Below are 17609 nucleotides of genomic sequence, written 5' to 3'. Positions count from 1 at the left end.
TATGTCTGAAGTATAAAAGACAAAGTCTGGCCATCCTGGCTTTAAAGGAGCCTTCTGGCTGTACTTCTTCCAATACAGATATGTTTGCTCTTTTGACAGTCCGTAGTACTTTTAATGTAACTCAGATGCATAAATTCTTATTCAGTCTTCCTTATTCACTGTCCAACTTTCACATGCATATGAAGTTATTGAAAATGCCATGGTCTGAATCAAGCGCACCTTAGTACTCAAACTGACTTCTTTGCTCTTCAACACTTAAAGAGGTCTTGTGCAGCAGATTTTCCTAATGCAGTATGTTGTTTGATTTCTTAACTGCTGCTTCCCTGAGTGTTGATGGTTGGTCCAAGAAAAATGACATCTTCAATTTTTTTCTCCATTTATATGGATGTTGTTTATTGGTCCAATGGTGAGCATTTCTTTTTACTTTACGTTGAGGTGCAACCCATACTGAAGGCTGTGGTCTTTGATCTTCATCAGTAAGTATTTTAAGTCCTCTTTGCTTTCAGCAAGCAAGGTTGTATCATCTGCGTATCGCAGGTTGTTAATGAGCCTTCTTCTAATCTTGATGCCACGTTTTTCTTCATATAATTCAGCTTCTCTGATTATTTGTTCAGCATACAGATTGAATAAGTATGATTAAAGAATAAACCCTGTCACACACCTTTCCTGTTTTTAAACCATTCATTGTTCCCTTTTTCTGTTCGAACAAAAATGCCTCTTGGTCTATGTACAGGGTCCTCATGAGCACAATTAAAGCGTTCCAGAAGACTCAGAATCCACCATGCTGTCCATAGCTCATAATGAACCACACAATCAAGAGCCATTGTGTAGTCAATAAAGCACAAGTAAACATCTCTCTAGTAATTTGCTGCTTTCAGCCATGATCTATCTGATATCAGCAGCGATATCCCTCATTCCATGTCCTCTTCTGAATCTGGCTTGAACCTCTGGAAGTTCTCTGTCAACGTATGGTTGCAGCCATTTTTGTATTGTCTTTAGCAAAATTTTACTTGTATGAGAAATTAGTGATGTTGTCTGAGTTTCACGTTCCACTGGGTCATTGCTCGTTGTAGTGGGCACTAATGTGGATCTCTTCCAGTCAGTTGGCCAGGTAGTTGTCTTCCAAATTTCTTGGCATAGATGAGTGAGTGCCTCCAGTGCTATATTAGTTTGTTGAAAGATTTCAGTTTGTATTTCATCAATTCTGGGTTCTTTGTTCTTTACCAATTCCTTCAGTGCACCTTGGACTTCTTTTAAGTATCGTTGACTCTTGGTTATAAGTAGCATATGTGCTACTTCTTGAAATGGTTGAACACCAGCCATTTCTTTTTGGTACAGTGATTTTTTGTATTTCTTCCATCTTGTTTTGATGCATTCGGCATCATTCAGTATTTTGCCCATGCTTTTGTTGTTAAATGCCGACAAGTCGGTTCCAACCCACAGTGACCCTGCATAGGATTTCCAAGGAGCAGCTGGTGAGCTCAAACTGCCAGCCTTGCAGTTCAAACCAACTTTGCAGTCCAGAGCATTAACCCACAGCACCACACCAGGACTCCATTTTGCCTAGAGATTCCTTTAGTATTTCAAGTAGAGGCTTGAATATTTCCTTTAGTTCTCTCAGTTTGAGAAATGCTGAGCATTGTCTTCCATTTTGGTTTTCTAACTCCAAGTCTTTTTACATTTTGTTACAATAATTGATTTTTGTCTTCTCAAGCTGAACTTTGAAATTTTCTGTTCAGCTCTTTTACCTCCTCATTTCTTCCATTTGCTTTAACAGCTCTTTGCTGGAAAGCAAGTTTCAGAATCTTTTCTCTCATCCATTTTGGTCTTTTCCTTCTTCCTTGTCTTCTTAATGACCGTTTGCTTTCTTCCTGTTTGATGTTCTTGGTGTCATCTACAACTCTCTGGTCTTCAGTCTTCAATATTAAAAGCATCTGATCTGTTGTTCATATGATTTCTATATTCAGGTGGAATAAGTTCAAAGTCGTATTTTGACTCTCGTGGACTTGTTTTAATTTTCTTCAACATTAGCCTGAACTTACGTATGAGCAACTGATTGTCTGTCCAACAGTCTGTCCTTGGCCAGAACAAGGCTTATGATATGGAACTTTTCTACCACCTATTTCCATAGAGGTAGTCAATTTGATTTCTGTGTATTCCATCTGGCGAGGTCCATGTGTGTAGTTGTCTTTTATATTGTTAAAAAAGGTATTTGCATTGAAGTAGTCATTTGTTTTGCAAAATTCTGTCATGCAATCTCCAGCATTGTTTTTATCACCAAGGCCGTGTTTTCCAACTGTTCAGCCTTCCTCTTGGTTTCCAATCTTTGCATTCCAATTGCCAGTTGCTATCAGTACATCTTGATTGCATGTTTGATCAATTTCAGACTGAAGAAGTTGGAAGAATTCTTCAATTTCATCATCACTAGCATTATTTTTGATACAAAAATATTAATAATAGTGGTATTAACTGGTATTCCTTATAGGTGTATGGATATTATCCTATCACAGATTTAATTGTACTTCAAGACAGATCTTAATAATTTCTTTTTGATGATGAATGCGACACCATTCCTCTTTAATTTGTCATACCCAGCATAGTAAACTATATAATTATGAGATTCAGAATGTCCAATACCAGTCCATTTCAGCTCATTAATGCTTAGGATATCAAGCTGACATCTTTGCTCTTCAGCAAGGTCTTGTGCAGCAGATTTGCCTAATGTAATACATTGTTTGATTTCTTGACTGCTGCTTCCGTGAGTGTTGATAGTTGATCCAAGAAGAATGAAGTCCTTGACAACTTCAATCCTTTCTCCATTGATAAGAATGTTGTTTATTGGTCCAGTGGTGAGGATTTTTGTTTTCTTTACACTGAGATGTAATTCATACCAAAGGCTGTGCTCTTTGATCTTCATCAGTAAATGTTTTAAGTCCTCTTCACTTTCAGCAAGCAAGGTTGTATCATCTGCATATCTCAGTTATTAGTGAGTCTTCCTCCAATCCTGATGCCACGTTTTTCTTCATAGAACCCAGCTTCTCAGATTATTTACTCAGCATACAGGTTGAATAAGTATGGTGAAAGAATACAACCTTGTCGCACACCTTTCTTAATTTTAAACCATTGAGCATTCCCATGTTCTGTTTGAACAACTGCCTCTTGGTCCAGGTACAGAGTTCTCATGAGCACAATAAGGAGCACTGGTAGCATAGTGGTTATGAATCGGGCTGCGAACCATCAGGTCAGCAGTTCGAAACTACCAGCTGTTCCATGGGTGAAAGATGAGACTTTCTGCTCCCATAAAGATTTACAGCCTCGGAAACCCTGTATAGGATAGCTATGAGTTGGAACCACCTCCATGGCACATAACCAACATCTTATGAATACAAATATATATGTGAATATATAAATAAATAATAAGTGCCACGTTTTATAAGAAAATACCTGACCAGAAGGTCTTCTGATTCAAATGTAGACAGTTGCAAAAGATTGTTATTCTCACCATAGCAACTGAAACAAGCATAATGAGCTGTATAATTATGGTTTGTATCTGAGAGCTTGAGGAGACTAATTTCAATGATTCCAGAAAATGACAGCCCTCCTCCTCGACTGAAATGGAGGGGAAAAGAAGAAACTGCTACAGAGGGGAATAGGAGAAACCAGCTGAACTTTCATAAAAATGTTAATGACTACGCATGGGCTGGCATGTTAGTTTAGAATTCAGAGAAGTCCTAGACAAAGTACCATCCACCAAAACTTTCTGCAGTGATGGAAAGATTTTGTATACGAGGGGACTTCCAAAAGTTCATAGAAAAATGGAATTAAAAGTTACTGAAGTTTTTTTGACGCCCCCTCCTATGTACTTACTAGTTCAATAGTCCCTAGCCAGGTACCACTATTTGAAATGTGGCATGTGTACTGAGAAACTAGCACTTCAACTTCTTTGATTTAAATGTAAATAGTCACTACATCTGGTCTTTTTTATGATTTTGAATTTTCTTCTACATTTTTATCCTTCTCTGTCCAGGACTTTCTGTGGGTCTTGATCAGAGTGGTTGGTAGTGGTAGCTAGGCACCATCTAGTTCTCCTGGTCTCAGGGTAGTAGAGGCTGTGGTTTGCATGGTCCATTAGTCCTTTGGACCAATTGTTTCCTTGAGTTTTTTATTCTTTTCACTCTTCTGGATGGGGAGAGATCATAGTTCCATAGTTGATAGACGTTCACTAACTTTTAAGATCCCAGTTGCTGCTCACCACAGTAGGGTGTAGAACACTGTGTAAATTGTTATGTTGGTTTACTTATCTGACCCCCGAAATACAGCCTGATGAAACCCCTGAGATGGTAGCCCTTAGTTACCCTTCTAACCTAGAACTGAACTCACCCTCAGGGATCCCTTGGAGCCAAACAACAGGCAGGTCTATTAAGTGAACAGGAACTCTGGTGAGGAATATACTCATCAAAATAATTAACCATATGTGACCCAAAGGGTTAAGACCCAAAGCTAAGAAGGAGCAAGAAAGAAGGACAAATGGAAACAGAGAATTAGGGAGGAAGCAGGAAGAATGCTATTACTTTGAGGGAATTTCAGCTAATGTTATGAAACAAAAAAAAAAACAATCACATGTGACTAGTGGCTATTGTATTGTATGGTACAGAGCTACAGACAGAGTGGGACTGCAGTACCCCTAACTTCTTCCTTTAGATCGTCATTGGACACTACGGGCGGTACCCCAAAACCCTGCAGTAAAGTAGAGCTGAGAGAAAACTCCTGAGGCAAGGGATTTCAGTTGGGGGCAACTGAGGGAGGGGAGGGGTAGTAAAGCAAAGAGAAATTCCTTCCAGGCAGTTCCCTGAGTATAGTGCTGGACAGCCAAGGGTAGGGCAACAGGGAGGAAAGAGATTTTACGGGGCACAGAAAGCAAAGGGTAGGACTGACAAAGAATGGTCTCCAGTTACTCAAAAATCTGGCAGCGAAGATTGTAAACAAGGAAGAAATCTCACAGTTCACAGTGAGAAAAGCAGGCCGCTCCGCTGCTTTCCAGAACCTGGTCCCCAGGCTTCCACTCCCAGGCTTCGCTGAAGGGAAAGTCTTGATCTGATCTTGTTTTCTAAAAAAATAAAAATAAAAAATGTTTGAAGCAATGGTGAACTGAAATTAAAGCTGCAACAAAGATCAGGCCCAGTTCAGCTGTAAGACATGTTGGCTCAACCTTGACCGGAAGGGTGTGCTCCTTTCTTGCATCATTTCCTTCAGTCTCTTCCAGACTGTTCTACAAAATGCACAGTACACAATCAAAATCTTAAAACACATGAAAGTGATTTTGAATTTTCTTCTACAGTCAGATGAAGACTGGTAGAACCCAGAGGCTATGACTCTTGGTCACCCTTCATGTCTGGAACATAATTCACTCCTGTGACTCAATTTTCAAATAACTACCAGATAGGCTAATGCGCTGGACTGCAAAGTCACTTTGATCTGCAAAGTTGGCAGTTCAGGCTCATCAGCTGCTCCTTGGAAATCTTATACAGGGTCGCTATGGATCAGAACCGACTCAGTGGAACTTAACAGCAACAACAACAAAGTAGATAGGTGTATAGGGGCAACAACACTAGTGAGATACACCCACCATAGAATAGTCAAGCTTTTCGGGATCAAAAGGGCAGCATTTACCTGAGGACAGAATTCAGAAGGGTGGAGAAAGGAGGAGGAAGGGGAAGATAAGTGATATTACATGGAGGGGACTGCAATCCAGATGATGTGTGGACTGTCAAACTGATGATCTGCTCTGTAAACCTTCAGTCACTTCACAACAAAAATTAAATAAATGAAAGTAAAAGTACAAGGAGTGCATCAAAAAGTTTTTAAGAAAAAATGGCACAGAATCTGGTGGGAAACATTTAAAGCCCATGATGGAGAAATTCACCAGAGACCTGGGAGATCCTTTTTTTTTTTTTTTAAGGTAACTAAATACCCAAAATGAGCAATATGATACCAGAAACTAAGTTCTTGTAGATGAACTTAACAGAAAATACCAGACCAGCCGCGGCCAGAGAAGTAGGAGCAGTCTGTATTGTAGAAGGATTCCTTATGATTATGCTGATTTATATTTACCTTGAACAAGAAGGTACAGAACACTCAATGCACTGTGTATTTATAACCGTACAGACATTTCTTCTGATAGAACATGTTTATAAGGCCACACATCCTCTGTATTGCTGGTAGTTCCTTTTTTCTAATAGTCTGTTTTATTGTTGTTGAGAATATATACAGCATAACATACACCAATGAGTTGTTGTCAATTTGATCCCATATAGATAATTCTTAAAAGAACACAATGCTGAGGATACATTTTCTGTACTCCTTAAGTTATACTATTTGGTTTTAAGAAGATTTCAGGGGATGTCTTTGGTTTAAAGCTTTAAGGTTATGTCTGGAAAGTAGTTTTAGGGGCCCATCCAGCCTCCAGGATTCCAGAAAGCCTGGATTCCATAAGAATTTCAGATTCTGTTTTGTGTGTTTAATCAGTCTCAATTGATTAGGATTCTTCTACAAACGTTTAGAAATGGTAGCCAGGAGCCACCCAGTTTTTGTTTCTTGGCAAAGGAGGTAGTTGTTCATGGAGGCAATTAGCCACACATTCCATTTCTTCCTCAGAGCCCTGACTCACCCTTCTTTGGTTGCTCAAGACTAATAGAGACTAATTTTTGTGTCTTGGATGGCTTCTGGCAAACTTTTAAGACCCCGGGCACTGTGAACGAACTAGAAGATAGAACCGAAGCACGAAACACTCTATTAGGTCAACTAACTGGGATGCTCATGAAGCCATGAGCCTAATCCCTGATAGTTTCTTGATGGAAAAAAAAATTATTGGCACTTCTTTCTTTGAACCCCAGGTTTTTACATTTTAATTTTCACTTGTCTTAGAGAGAAGCAAGAAACTATCTTGATAGCTTAACCCCAACCACGTGTACAAGGGGGCTTCAGAAAGTTCCTGGAGAACTTCCCTTATCTTGTCATCCTGTTTTTCTGTGGACTCTTTGAAGGCCCCTCATGTGTTCATATTATTTGGTCAGCTTGTGCTGTTGTTTACTACTCTCAATCTGTACTGAGTTTATGCTAGTAAGCACACTGAGTTCTCACATAATAAAGACTAGGTTTCTAGGGTGACTAGTTCTTAAAAGGCAACATATATTAGCTTCCATTGAGGCTTAGAGGAACAGTAATCAAAGGTTTCAGGATACCACTCAGGACATAATAGAAGTTTCTTAGCAATTAGAATTAGAATTTCTAGACACTCATTGCTTCTGCCTTCACCCAAGTGACAGTTGCTTAAGTTTGTTGCTTAAATATAAGTTGGACTCTTTAGAGTTTTATAAATCTTTAAAGTTTTGTAAATTTTTTATCTTTATTTGTTCATTCATGTATTTTTCAGTATTTATAGAGTAACTCATATTTACTCTAAAAAGAGTTTACTTTTCTTTCCACAGATAGGAGGATTTCTCACTTGGCTATTTTGTTTTGTTTTTCTCTTTCCCACTGTTCAACCAAAAGAGTTGCACTGGAATTTAAATGCATATTAAAGATGGAACAACAACATTTTAGATGTTAATTTTGACATTTTCGTTCAGTCAGTTACACATGCTTTTAATAATTGATTTTAGAAGGATAAAATGTTAATGAGTTATAATGACAGTAATGATTTCCTGGTGAAATTAACAAATTGCTTTTTTTTTTTTTAAAACAGGGAAAATATTTATCCCTAAACAGAAACCTGCCCAGACTTTTACAGAAGAAAAAATATCTCTTGATCCAGAATTAGAAGAAGCTTTGACAAGTGCTTCTGATACAGAATTGTGTGATCTTGCAGGTATCTCCTAAATCAAATTGATTCATGAGTGAGTGTGCACGTTTGTGCGTTACACAAATGTGTCCTTTGCTGACAAAGTGCTATTGAATCAGTAACCACTTATTTGGCTTTGTTTCTTGCACTATAAATCTGACATACAAGACTCAATTTCTTTACATTTTTTTGCAGTGAAATTTTTCTATTAATGAAGTATATTATTTGACATTCCACTTCACATTGTAAAATTGTCAGAATCGCTCAGCCGCTAGTATTCAGCTAGAAGCTGTGCCGTCTGAGTGCTGGAACAGAGTTGTCAGGGTCAACCACTGCCCTGTTTTACCAGCAGGTCCAGAGATGGCCAAGTCATTCCTGAGCCACACTCAGCCACCTTTCAACATTTCTGAAATGTATATGAAACACTCCAAAATTCCCTGTTATTTTCTTCGTTACCGATTTCTTAACCCCTTTCTGCTTATATCCTAGTTAGAAAAATATGAAGCATAGGGAGACATTAGTATCAGATCACCTCAAAACCAGCATGTTTCAAAGTAGCATTGATGGTTCTTGAGAAGAACTCTGGAAAGTGACAAGTCAAGGCATGCATCATAGCCAGAGCAGGTGTCTTATTCTTTGGGGACTGATGGATCTGTAAATACATCACGATCGGAGTGGAATGGACCAGGACATACTATAGCTTCGGCCTTATTTGTACACAGGTCATCAAAAACAAAAAGATACATATACTAGTATTTTCCCTCCAAAGTGTCATTTTTGAGGCATGTTATATCATCTTAAAAATTAGAACTTTGAAAGGGGGCAGGGGGAGGTCTTTGTTGGGGGTTGGGAAGGTGCTGGAGGGGGCGAGGGGGGAAAAATTAGAACTTAACTATACTTCTAGTATTCTGCTCATAACTGGACTATGAATGTAAAATAATGGCCAGGAGAATGGCAGGTTAATTTTAAAGCCTTCATTATGTTCCATGAGTGAAAGGTGAACAACAGAAATATATCATTTCAAATTTCTCTCTTAGCCACCAGGTGGAGCTAAATTTAATTTCAGTTTAGGATTAGACTGACTCCAGCTATGTATCTGAGTTCAGAAATGTGGGAAGAAGTATTAAGTACATTGATGAACAAGAGATTGCAAGTGATTTTAATCACTTTGTCTCCATATTTTGCAACAAAGTCTGTATTTAATTTAATAGGAAAAGTCCAGAGAATGTTAAAACCATTAATATAAAATTTTGATTGTCTAATTATATTTAAAGCTTATGGGAATAAAAAAGTTTTCTTTTCCTATATTTATAGCTATTCTTGGGATGCACAATTTGATAACAAACACACAGTTCTGTAATGTAGTGGGAAGTAGTAATGGTGTCGACCAAGATCATTTTTCAAGTGAGTATTTAAAATGCTTTGTGAATCCCTCTTCTTTATTAACTATATCATGTTTTCTCCATGTGTCAACTTGAATGTTTATATGCCAAATAGTATGTGTATGTACTTGAAGCCTAAGATTGCAGCTTGATAGTATTAACATCAACCAAATGAAACAAATCCACTGCCATGGAGTTGATTCCTCCTCAGAGACCCTCTCGGACAGGGTAGACCTGCTCCATCGGGTTTCTGAGGCTGTACATCTTTATGGGAGCAGGCTGCTTTATCTTTCTCCTGCGGAGGGCATGGTCAGTTCGAACCACTGATCTTTTGACTAGCAGCCCAACGCTAACCCGCTGCACTACAAGACTCCTGGTATTAACATAGAAAGCCATTAAAAATAGAATATCAAGTATTTTATGTGTAATGTATCAGCAAATGTAACAGGAGCTGCTTTCACTTTACTACATACTACAATGGTAAAGAGTGTAAAAACTAGTCCAACTTGAGTCTTGTGGACATCTTAGTTATCTAGGGTTGCTGTAAGAGAAGTATCTTTACAAATGAGTGTATTTAATAGACAAACTCATTTTCCCACAATAAGGAGGCTACAAGTTCAAGCTTAGAATGCCCGCTTTTGGGGACGTTTTCTCTTGTATTCTGTTCTGAAGGAAGGTTCTTGTAATTTTGGAGCTTCTATTCCTGTTGCCTGGCTTTTTTTTTTTCCATCTCTGTTTACCATTTACTTGTTTAATCTCTTTTATATCTCAAAAGAGATGAGAAACATCCAGTGTTAACCTGTCCATTATCACAGGTTAAAAAAATCCACTGCCACTGAGTTGGTACCATTTTATAGCAATCCTGTCGAGCAGAGTGAAACTACTCTGTAGGGTTCCTGAGACTGTCAGTCTTTATGGGAGCCAATAGCCTCATCTTTTTCCTGTGCAGTGGCTGGTGGGTTTGAACCACTGGCCCTATTGTTAGCAGCCCAACAGTTAGGAATTGTACCTATTTTAGGGGAGGACACAATTCAAGCCATAATAATCATAGTATCAGTGTTACTAATTTTCAAGAAATTTAAACGGTGCTGACAAAGAAATTACATTGATAGAATCAAGTCAGAGAAATCACAAGTCTATTCAGACTAAACTTTTTAGTCTTATGTGAGGTCCGCAGTTCAAGCGCACCAGCAGATCCATGGAAGAAAGATGAGACTTTATGCTCCTGCAAAGATTTAAAAATCTTGGAAACCCTATACAGGGTTACTGTGAGTCAGAACTGACTTGAAGGCACTTAACCACAACATAAAGTATTAAACTTTGTTAAAAATTAACTTGTGAGGTGTTTTGTAATTACCAAAGTAATGCATGCTTGTGTAACGCATTTAAGTGGTAGAGAAATGTAGAAGATATGACCGTTAAAGTATCTCTGTTCACAGCCCTGCGTCTATTTCCCACCTCTGCTCCTGGCCCTAACGCACATATATCCTTTTAGACATTGTACTGCATGTAACCTTACAAATGTTCACATGTTATACCTATATAGGTAGTCTTTTGTTTTTTACAAAAATGAGATTTTTTTTTTTTTTTTGGCTATTTTTTTTTAATGCTTATTATGGGCCAGGTTTTGTGCACAACAGCTCTTGAATGTGAGTTTTCCTCATCTAATCCTTACAGCAATTCTATAGACGGTTATTGTTGCTATCTTTAATTTAGATTTTAGAATGATTAACTGGACTCTGTCACATGGTCTATGTGTGGTAAGGAATTTCACATATACAGAATATCACTTAGTAATTTTATCATGTTTCCTAGTTAATACATGTAGGTCTAACTCATTCAGGCACCTGCATAACATTCCATTGTATCAATGTTCGATCATTTCGTCACTTCCCCTAGTTCTGATGGTTTATTACAGGAATGTTCAAACATAAGAGGAATATATTCATCACCCAGCTTCAGCTGATTTAATGTTTTGCCAACCTTGTTTCATCCATCTTCAACCTCTGACCCTATTCCTCCCCCTCCCCCTCCCACTTCCAGAGTAGTTTAAAGCAAATCCTGGTCATTGCTGCATTATTTCACCCTTAATATTTCTGTATATGTCTCTCACAAATGAGGGCTTTTCCTTTTCACATAACCAGAATGCCCTTCTCAAACAACAATTATCAGTAATCCCTCTGATTATCTAGTACCCAGCCCCCATTCAGAGTATCCCTGTTCTCTCAACATTTCTTACTTATTCAAATCAGGGTCTGAACAGGGGGTCACACGTTGCATTTGATTGTTTGTGTGTTCAGTCTCAATTTCTGAAAAATTCCCTCCCTTTTTTTTTTTTCTTTCTCTCCATGACATTTATTTCTAGAAGATGTTGAGTTTCTCATTCTGTATTTGGCCGATTGCAACCTCATTTTAGATGTTTCTCTGTCTCCCATATTTCCACACATTTTCTAGAGGCTAGATCAGATTTAGATACAGTATTTTGGTAAGAATGCTTCATAGGTGATGATGTGATCAAATCACATGAGGAAGCGCATGAAATCTGTGCATCCCATTTTGAATGGTGTGTGTAAACTAATCACTGGGTCCAAGTGTTAGCAGCCAGTTCCACCCATTTTAAAATTCCCCATCAACCTCTCACATAATGGTTTCAGCATCTCACTGACTGAATTTATTACATCCCAAAAAAGTCCTCCAAATTCACTGCCATCAAATTGATTCCAACTCATGCAACCCTATAGGACAGAGTGAAACTGCTCCCTAGGGTTTCCAAGGCTGTAAATCTTTATGGGACCAGATGGCCTCATCTTTCCCCCATGGAGAGGCTGGTGGAAGAGAACAGAGTACTTTTAGAGGGAATTTACTGAATGAGTAAGCAATGCATCTTTCCTTAAGAAGAGTTTTACTCCTGAAAGCTGGAAAAGAGCAGAAGGGAAGAGCCAGGCTATACAGCAGCCCACTTAGAATCTTGTCAGCCTTTCTGTGTCAGTTACTCTTCAGTATTTTGGGGTCTGCCACTGCTTCAAGAATCTAATGCTATAGATAGGCTCCCCAGAATAAAAATTTCCTATCATAAGTGTGCCCAAATCTACACATGCATCGAACTGCACTTACATCTTATTAAAAGGTCCAAGGATTCTGGGTCCTCTGACTTTCCATGTGTGGGGCCTCTATAGGGTCAAGGAGAGGGGCATGAAAGAGATCTGTAACGTTCGGAATTTCTGTTTCAGCTTTTCCCTATGCACCTTTGACTCTCCCTCTCTGCCCTACTCTACCGGTGAGAGTCACCCTTTTCCCTTTGCAAAGCGCTCTCCATGGGAGAAAGAAGTAATACAAGGTAGCTTCAAAAAGTTCATGGAGAATTGAAATGAAAAGATAATAGACTCTTTCCACAAACTTTTTGAAGCCCCCTCATGTATCCTTCTATCACCTTCTTGTTGAGTCTGTATTTCTTCGAGCCTGTGACTCTTACTGCGTTTGTAAAATTTAACAGTCAAATCTGAGAAAATTATGAGATGCTAGTTTTTATCGTATTGGTCTTTTATCATGAATACTGCTAAAAATAAATGTAGTCATCAGCTTGTGTTGTAAAATACAAGAGGGCTTCAGAAAGTACATGGAAAAATTCCAGTATGTTTCAATTCTACTTTTTCATGAACTTTTTGAAACCCCCTTGTACATTTTCGTGGAAAAAGTATCTTGGACTATACCAAGAGTCAGTAAAATGTTCATTTGTTAACATTTTTAAAGGCCAACTCATTGCAAACAAATTAAATATGGGGATGTGTTTGATATTTATACACAATATCGATTTATTTGGGTACTTTAAATAACTGGCAACATATAAAAAATATTTGAGGAATTGTAGAAAAGGAATTTTTAAATCAGTACTAAAGAGTGTGTGTGTGTGTGTGTGTGTGTGTGTTGTGTGTAGTACATATAAGTTACCAAGGTAACCTGTGCATGCACTGCAGTATTATCAACCTGTGAGACTCTTAACTCTCTTCTACAGATGTGGTAAAAGGGGAAAAAATTCTTCCAGTGTTTGATGAACCACCAAATCCCACCAATGTTGAAGAGAGTTTAAAGAGAATTAAAGAAAATGATGCTCGTCTTGTTGAAGTTAATTTGAATAATATAAAGGTAGGTATGATAAGCAAAGGAGTCCTGGTGTGGCGCTGTGGGTTAATGCACCGGACTGCAAAACTGTTTGAGCTGTAAGGTCTGTGGTTGAAGCTTGCCAGCTGCTCCTTGGAAACCCTATACAGGGTCGCTATGGGTTGGAACTGACTCGATGGCACTTAACAACAACAACATGGTAAGCCAAGGAGTCCTAGTGTGGCGCTGTGAGTTAATGCGCTGAACTGTAAGGTTGGTTCGAAACACTACCCGATCCTGGGCCACCTCACTATTGTTGCCACGCTTGAGCCTATTGCTACTGCCACTTGGCCAATCCATCTCACTGGGGGTCTTCCTCTTTTTTTCTGACCCTCCACCTTACCAAACATGATATCCTTCTTGAGCAACTGGTCCCTCCTGACAATATGTCCAAAGTATGAGAGATGAACTCTGGCCATCTTAGATCTAAAAAACACTCTGGTTGTACTTCTTCCAACACAGATCTGTTGGTTTTTTTGGCAGCCCATGGCACTTTCAGTATTCTCCAACACAGTGTGAATATACACATAGTCTGATTCTATCTTCTTAAAGATTAAGTTTTCGCTTGTAACAGTATTTTAATATTTTTTTTGAAACCCACTGCTGTTGACTTGATTCCAACTCATAGCTCCTCTATAGCAGAGTAGGACTGCCCCACAAGGTTTCCGAAGCTGTGAAATCTTTACATAAGCAGACTGCCTCCTCTTTCTCCCCTGGAGTGGGTGGTGGATTCAAACAGCCAGCCTCTTGGTTACTAATCCAATGTTTAACCCACTGTGTCACCAGGGGTATTTTATTCTAACCTGGGTTCCTTCATATTTTAGAAATTAAATTAGTATAATATTTTCTGACTTGTTTCTTAAAATATTTGTTAAATATAAACCCTGGTGTGGCGCTGTGGGATAAAACACTGTCCCACAAGATTGGTTTGAACCACAGGGTCCCCAGTTCAAACTCACCAGCCGCTCCTTAGAAACCCTTTACAGGGTTGCTATGAGTCAGAATCAACTCAATGTCACTTAGCAACAACAACAGACTCTCAGTACAGTAAATCTTTCTGGCAGTCAAAGTACTGCCCATTTCTAAGATCACTGGTTTTATATTTCTTGAGGTTTAATCATATATAGTTAATTCTCTTAAACTTTTTAGTGTCAAGTCCTGTGACCTTGGACAAATCAATGCATGTAGTCATATAGGCAGCACCACCACAAAGTTGTAAATGTCCCTCATCCCTAGAAGTACTTTCCTACCCTTTGTAGTTGCTCCTATCACTGGCTCCTAACAACCAATAATTTATATTTTTGTCCTATCCTTTTACCTTCTCCAGAATGCCATGCAAGTAAAATCATATAGTATTTATCCATTCACTGGTGAATAAGCATTTCACTTGCATCTGGGACAATAAGAATAAAATCCGTTTACTGGATATTGGCCCTTGTGTACTAGCTTCATTACAGATTTCACACTTTAAATCTTAATTTATCTGAATTGGGAGAGGAACATCTAAAATAACAAGAACCAGGGAGCCACATACAGCAAGACGCCTACACTCCTTAGTGGGTGTTTCTTCATGTGAGCTGAAGGAAGAAAGCCTTAGAGAAAGTTAGTAATATCCTTTGTTGTTGTTAAGTGCCACTGAGTTGGTTCTGATTCATAGCAAACCTTGTGCAGATTTCTAAGAAGCGACTGGTGGGTTTGAACCACCAACTTGCTGCTAGCGGTCCAGTGCTCATCTTACCCTTGGTTGATCACTTATCTTCAGTAACATTGATCTGGCTATAGGGAATTGAAAGTCTTAGGTTTTAAAAGGAAAATTTAGTGCCCACCATAACTGTATATACTTTCTCACTAGCTTAGAGATACCACTTTTAATACCTTGTAGTTAAAACTAAATGACCAAGAATTGTGTGTTGTCTGCCTCTGGGACCATACTCATAGAAGTTGGGCACCCACATTTTTCTCATTATACAAAAGTCAAGTCATCAAGGGTTGATGTCTTATAATACTAATCATTTAAAAAATAGAATAGTGAACATATCATTTAAAAAATAGAATGTTCACTATTCTATTTTTTAAATGATTAGTATTATAAGTGCTAAAGAAAGGGTGACTTACGCTGTGTTCTGGGGCAACAGACAGTTTGTGTACATATACCACAATAGTCAGATAGATGTAAAGAAGGCTGGCTTATTTGTTTTCATTTGTAGACTAAATATTGCATGCTTATGTAGTTGTTCAGTATATTTTAAAGCAAAAATAGTATAAGTACAAATATATTCAATACATGGTATGAATGGAATTTTTTACGAACTCTAATGTTGTTTCATATTATTGTCTTTTAAGAATATCCCAATTCCCACCCTAAAAGATTTTGCCAAGGCTTTGGAAACCAACACCCATGTGAAACATTTCAGCCTTGCAGCCACCCGGAGCAATGACCCTGTTGCTGTTGTAAGTAAGCTACTGTTATTGGTTAATACCAGTATTCTAACAACACACCACAGTGATTATTTAACTCTGATTTTATGAACAAGATTTATTTCCCTTCTTTCAATTGATATTCTGCCCACTACTAGATAATCCATTATTTACTGCCCTTTTGTGTAAATTTTTCCTATATTCTAATGAATTTTTCTAAAGCATAGAGTCATGCAATATGTGCTGTTCTGCAACTTGAGTTTTCACTCAAGTGAATGTCTTAAAGATCTTTTCATATCAGTACATGAAGATATCCTTCCTTCTTTTAATATCTGGAGAAGAGTCCACTTGTGGATCTATAGTGTTGGATTTTTTTTCAAATGATTTTTTTGTATCTATTTGTGATAATTTTGATCTTTATTCTATCGCTATGCTATATTTTATTGATTGTGGTTTTGAAAATGTATATAAATCCCACTCAGTTGTGGTATATTACCTTTTCTTAACTTGACTTTGAGGACATTACTCCCTTTGGTTGTCTTTCAACTTCACTGCACTTTCCTTCTCAGGTCTCTATGCTGGTTCCTCCTCACCTATCTAACTTCTTACCATTGGAATGGCCCAGGGGTTAGTCATAGGCCCTCATCTTTTCTCTATCTACACTCATGTTACATTACTCTTTCATCTAGATATGCTGACAACTCTCAGGATTATTATTTACAGGTACTTTTTCTTTTTGATCTCCATACTCATATCCAGCTACCCACTCGACAGCTTTACTTGGTTGTCTAATAGACTTCTCATATACAAGGGGGCTTCAGAAAGTTCATGGAAGAATTTCATGATCTTAATTCCATTTATCCACAAGCTTTTTGGAGCCCCCTCATGTAAGTACCAAATCAAGCTCCCGTCTGATACCCCATACTTGCTTTTTATAATCTTCAGTCTTCCGTTTGGCAGCTTTACTCTTTCATTTGCTCTAGTCAAAAAAAAAAAACAAAGGAATCAACATAATTCCCTCTTTAATAGTTTTAACATGTATCTAGTCTGACCTTTAAAGTATTTCTTGAATCCTACCACTTCTCAACCATGATCTGTACTTTCTCACCTGCATTGTTACAGTAACTTCCTAATTGAGTTGCCTGCATCCTTCTTACCCATCCCAAAGGGGACTCAATAAATAGTATCAAGAGGGTTTGTAGGCATTGTAGGATAAGCACTGGACTGCTAACCACAAGGTTTGTGATTCAAACCCACCAGCCACTCCTCAGAAACCCTATGCAGCATCACTATGAGTCAGTGCCAACTGGACAACACTTAACAACAACAGCAACAATACTCAGAGCCCTCTGGCAGCTTCACATCTCACTACAGATACAACTCAGAATTCTTCCAGTGGCCTTAAGAACCCTATGTGAACAGACCCATCTCCTTCCTTTCATTCTGCTCTTGTAGCCTTACAGCCTTCTTGCTTTTCCTAAACCAAGTTATGCATGATTCCAGTACAGGACCTTTACACTTGTTCTTTCTTCCTGGAATGTTCTCCCCACAGATATTCCATTATTTTATCAAAGTCTTGCCTCAAATACCACTTCCAGGTAACGCTGCATAAACTAACAACCCTGCTCATAAACCTAACACTTACCATTTTTCCTACTTTGCCTCCCCTTTTAACCCTTTTTACCAACTGATTTCATATTTTGTTTACTTGTTTAATATTTGTACCTCCATCCCACCCCTAGATTATAAATTCCATCAGATGTTGTGGTTGTTAAGTGCCATCGAGTCAGTTCCAACTCAAAGCAATCCTA

The 17609-nt window shown here is 38.3% G+C and overlaps 1 protein-coding gene across 1 annotated transcript in view; it reads left to right on the top strand.

The window, feature by feature from the left end:
- TMOD3 (tropomodulin 3 (ubiquitous)) overlaps positions 1-17609 on the top strand; it is a 63237-nt gene that overhangs the window by 34723 nt on the left and 10905 nt on the right. The window contains exons 3-6 of the mRNA XM_006831641.1: positions 7745-7867; positions 9155-9244; positions 13235-13365; positions 15724-15831. Of these exons, the coding sequence (XP_006831704.1) occupies positions 7745-7867; positions 9155-9244; positions 13235-13365; positions 15724-15831 (452 nt within the window). The remainder of the gene's footprint in view (positions 1-7744; positions 7868-9154; positions 9245-13234; positions 13366-15723; positions 15832-17609) is intronic.

This window comes from Chrysochloris asiatica, unplaced genomic scaffold (assembly GCF_000296735.1).
Source record: "Chrysochloris asiatica unplaced genomic scaffold, ChrAsi1.0 scaffold00004, whole genome shotgun sequence".
In the NCBI taxonomy this organism is placed as follows: Eukaryota; Metazoa; Chordata; class Mammalia; order Afrosoricida; family Chrysochloridae; genus Chrysochloris; species Chrysochloris asiatica.
The sequence above is the reverse complement of the archived record's forward strand: the minus strand, read 5'-3'. Positions and strand labels throughout refer to the sequence as shown.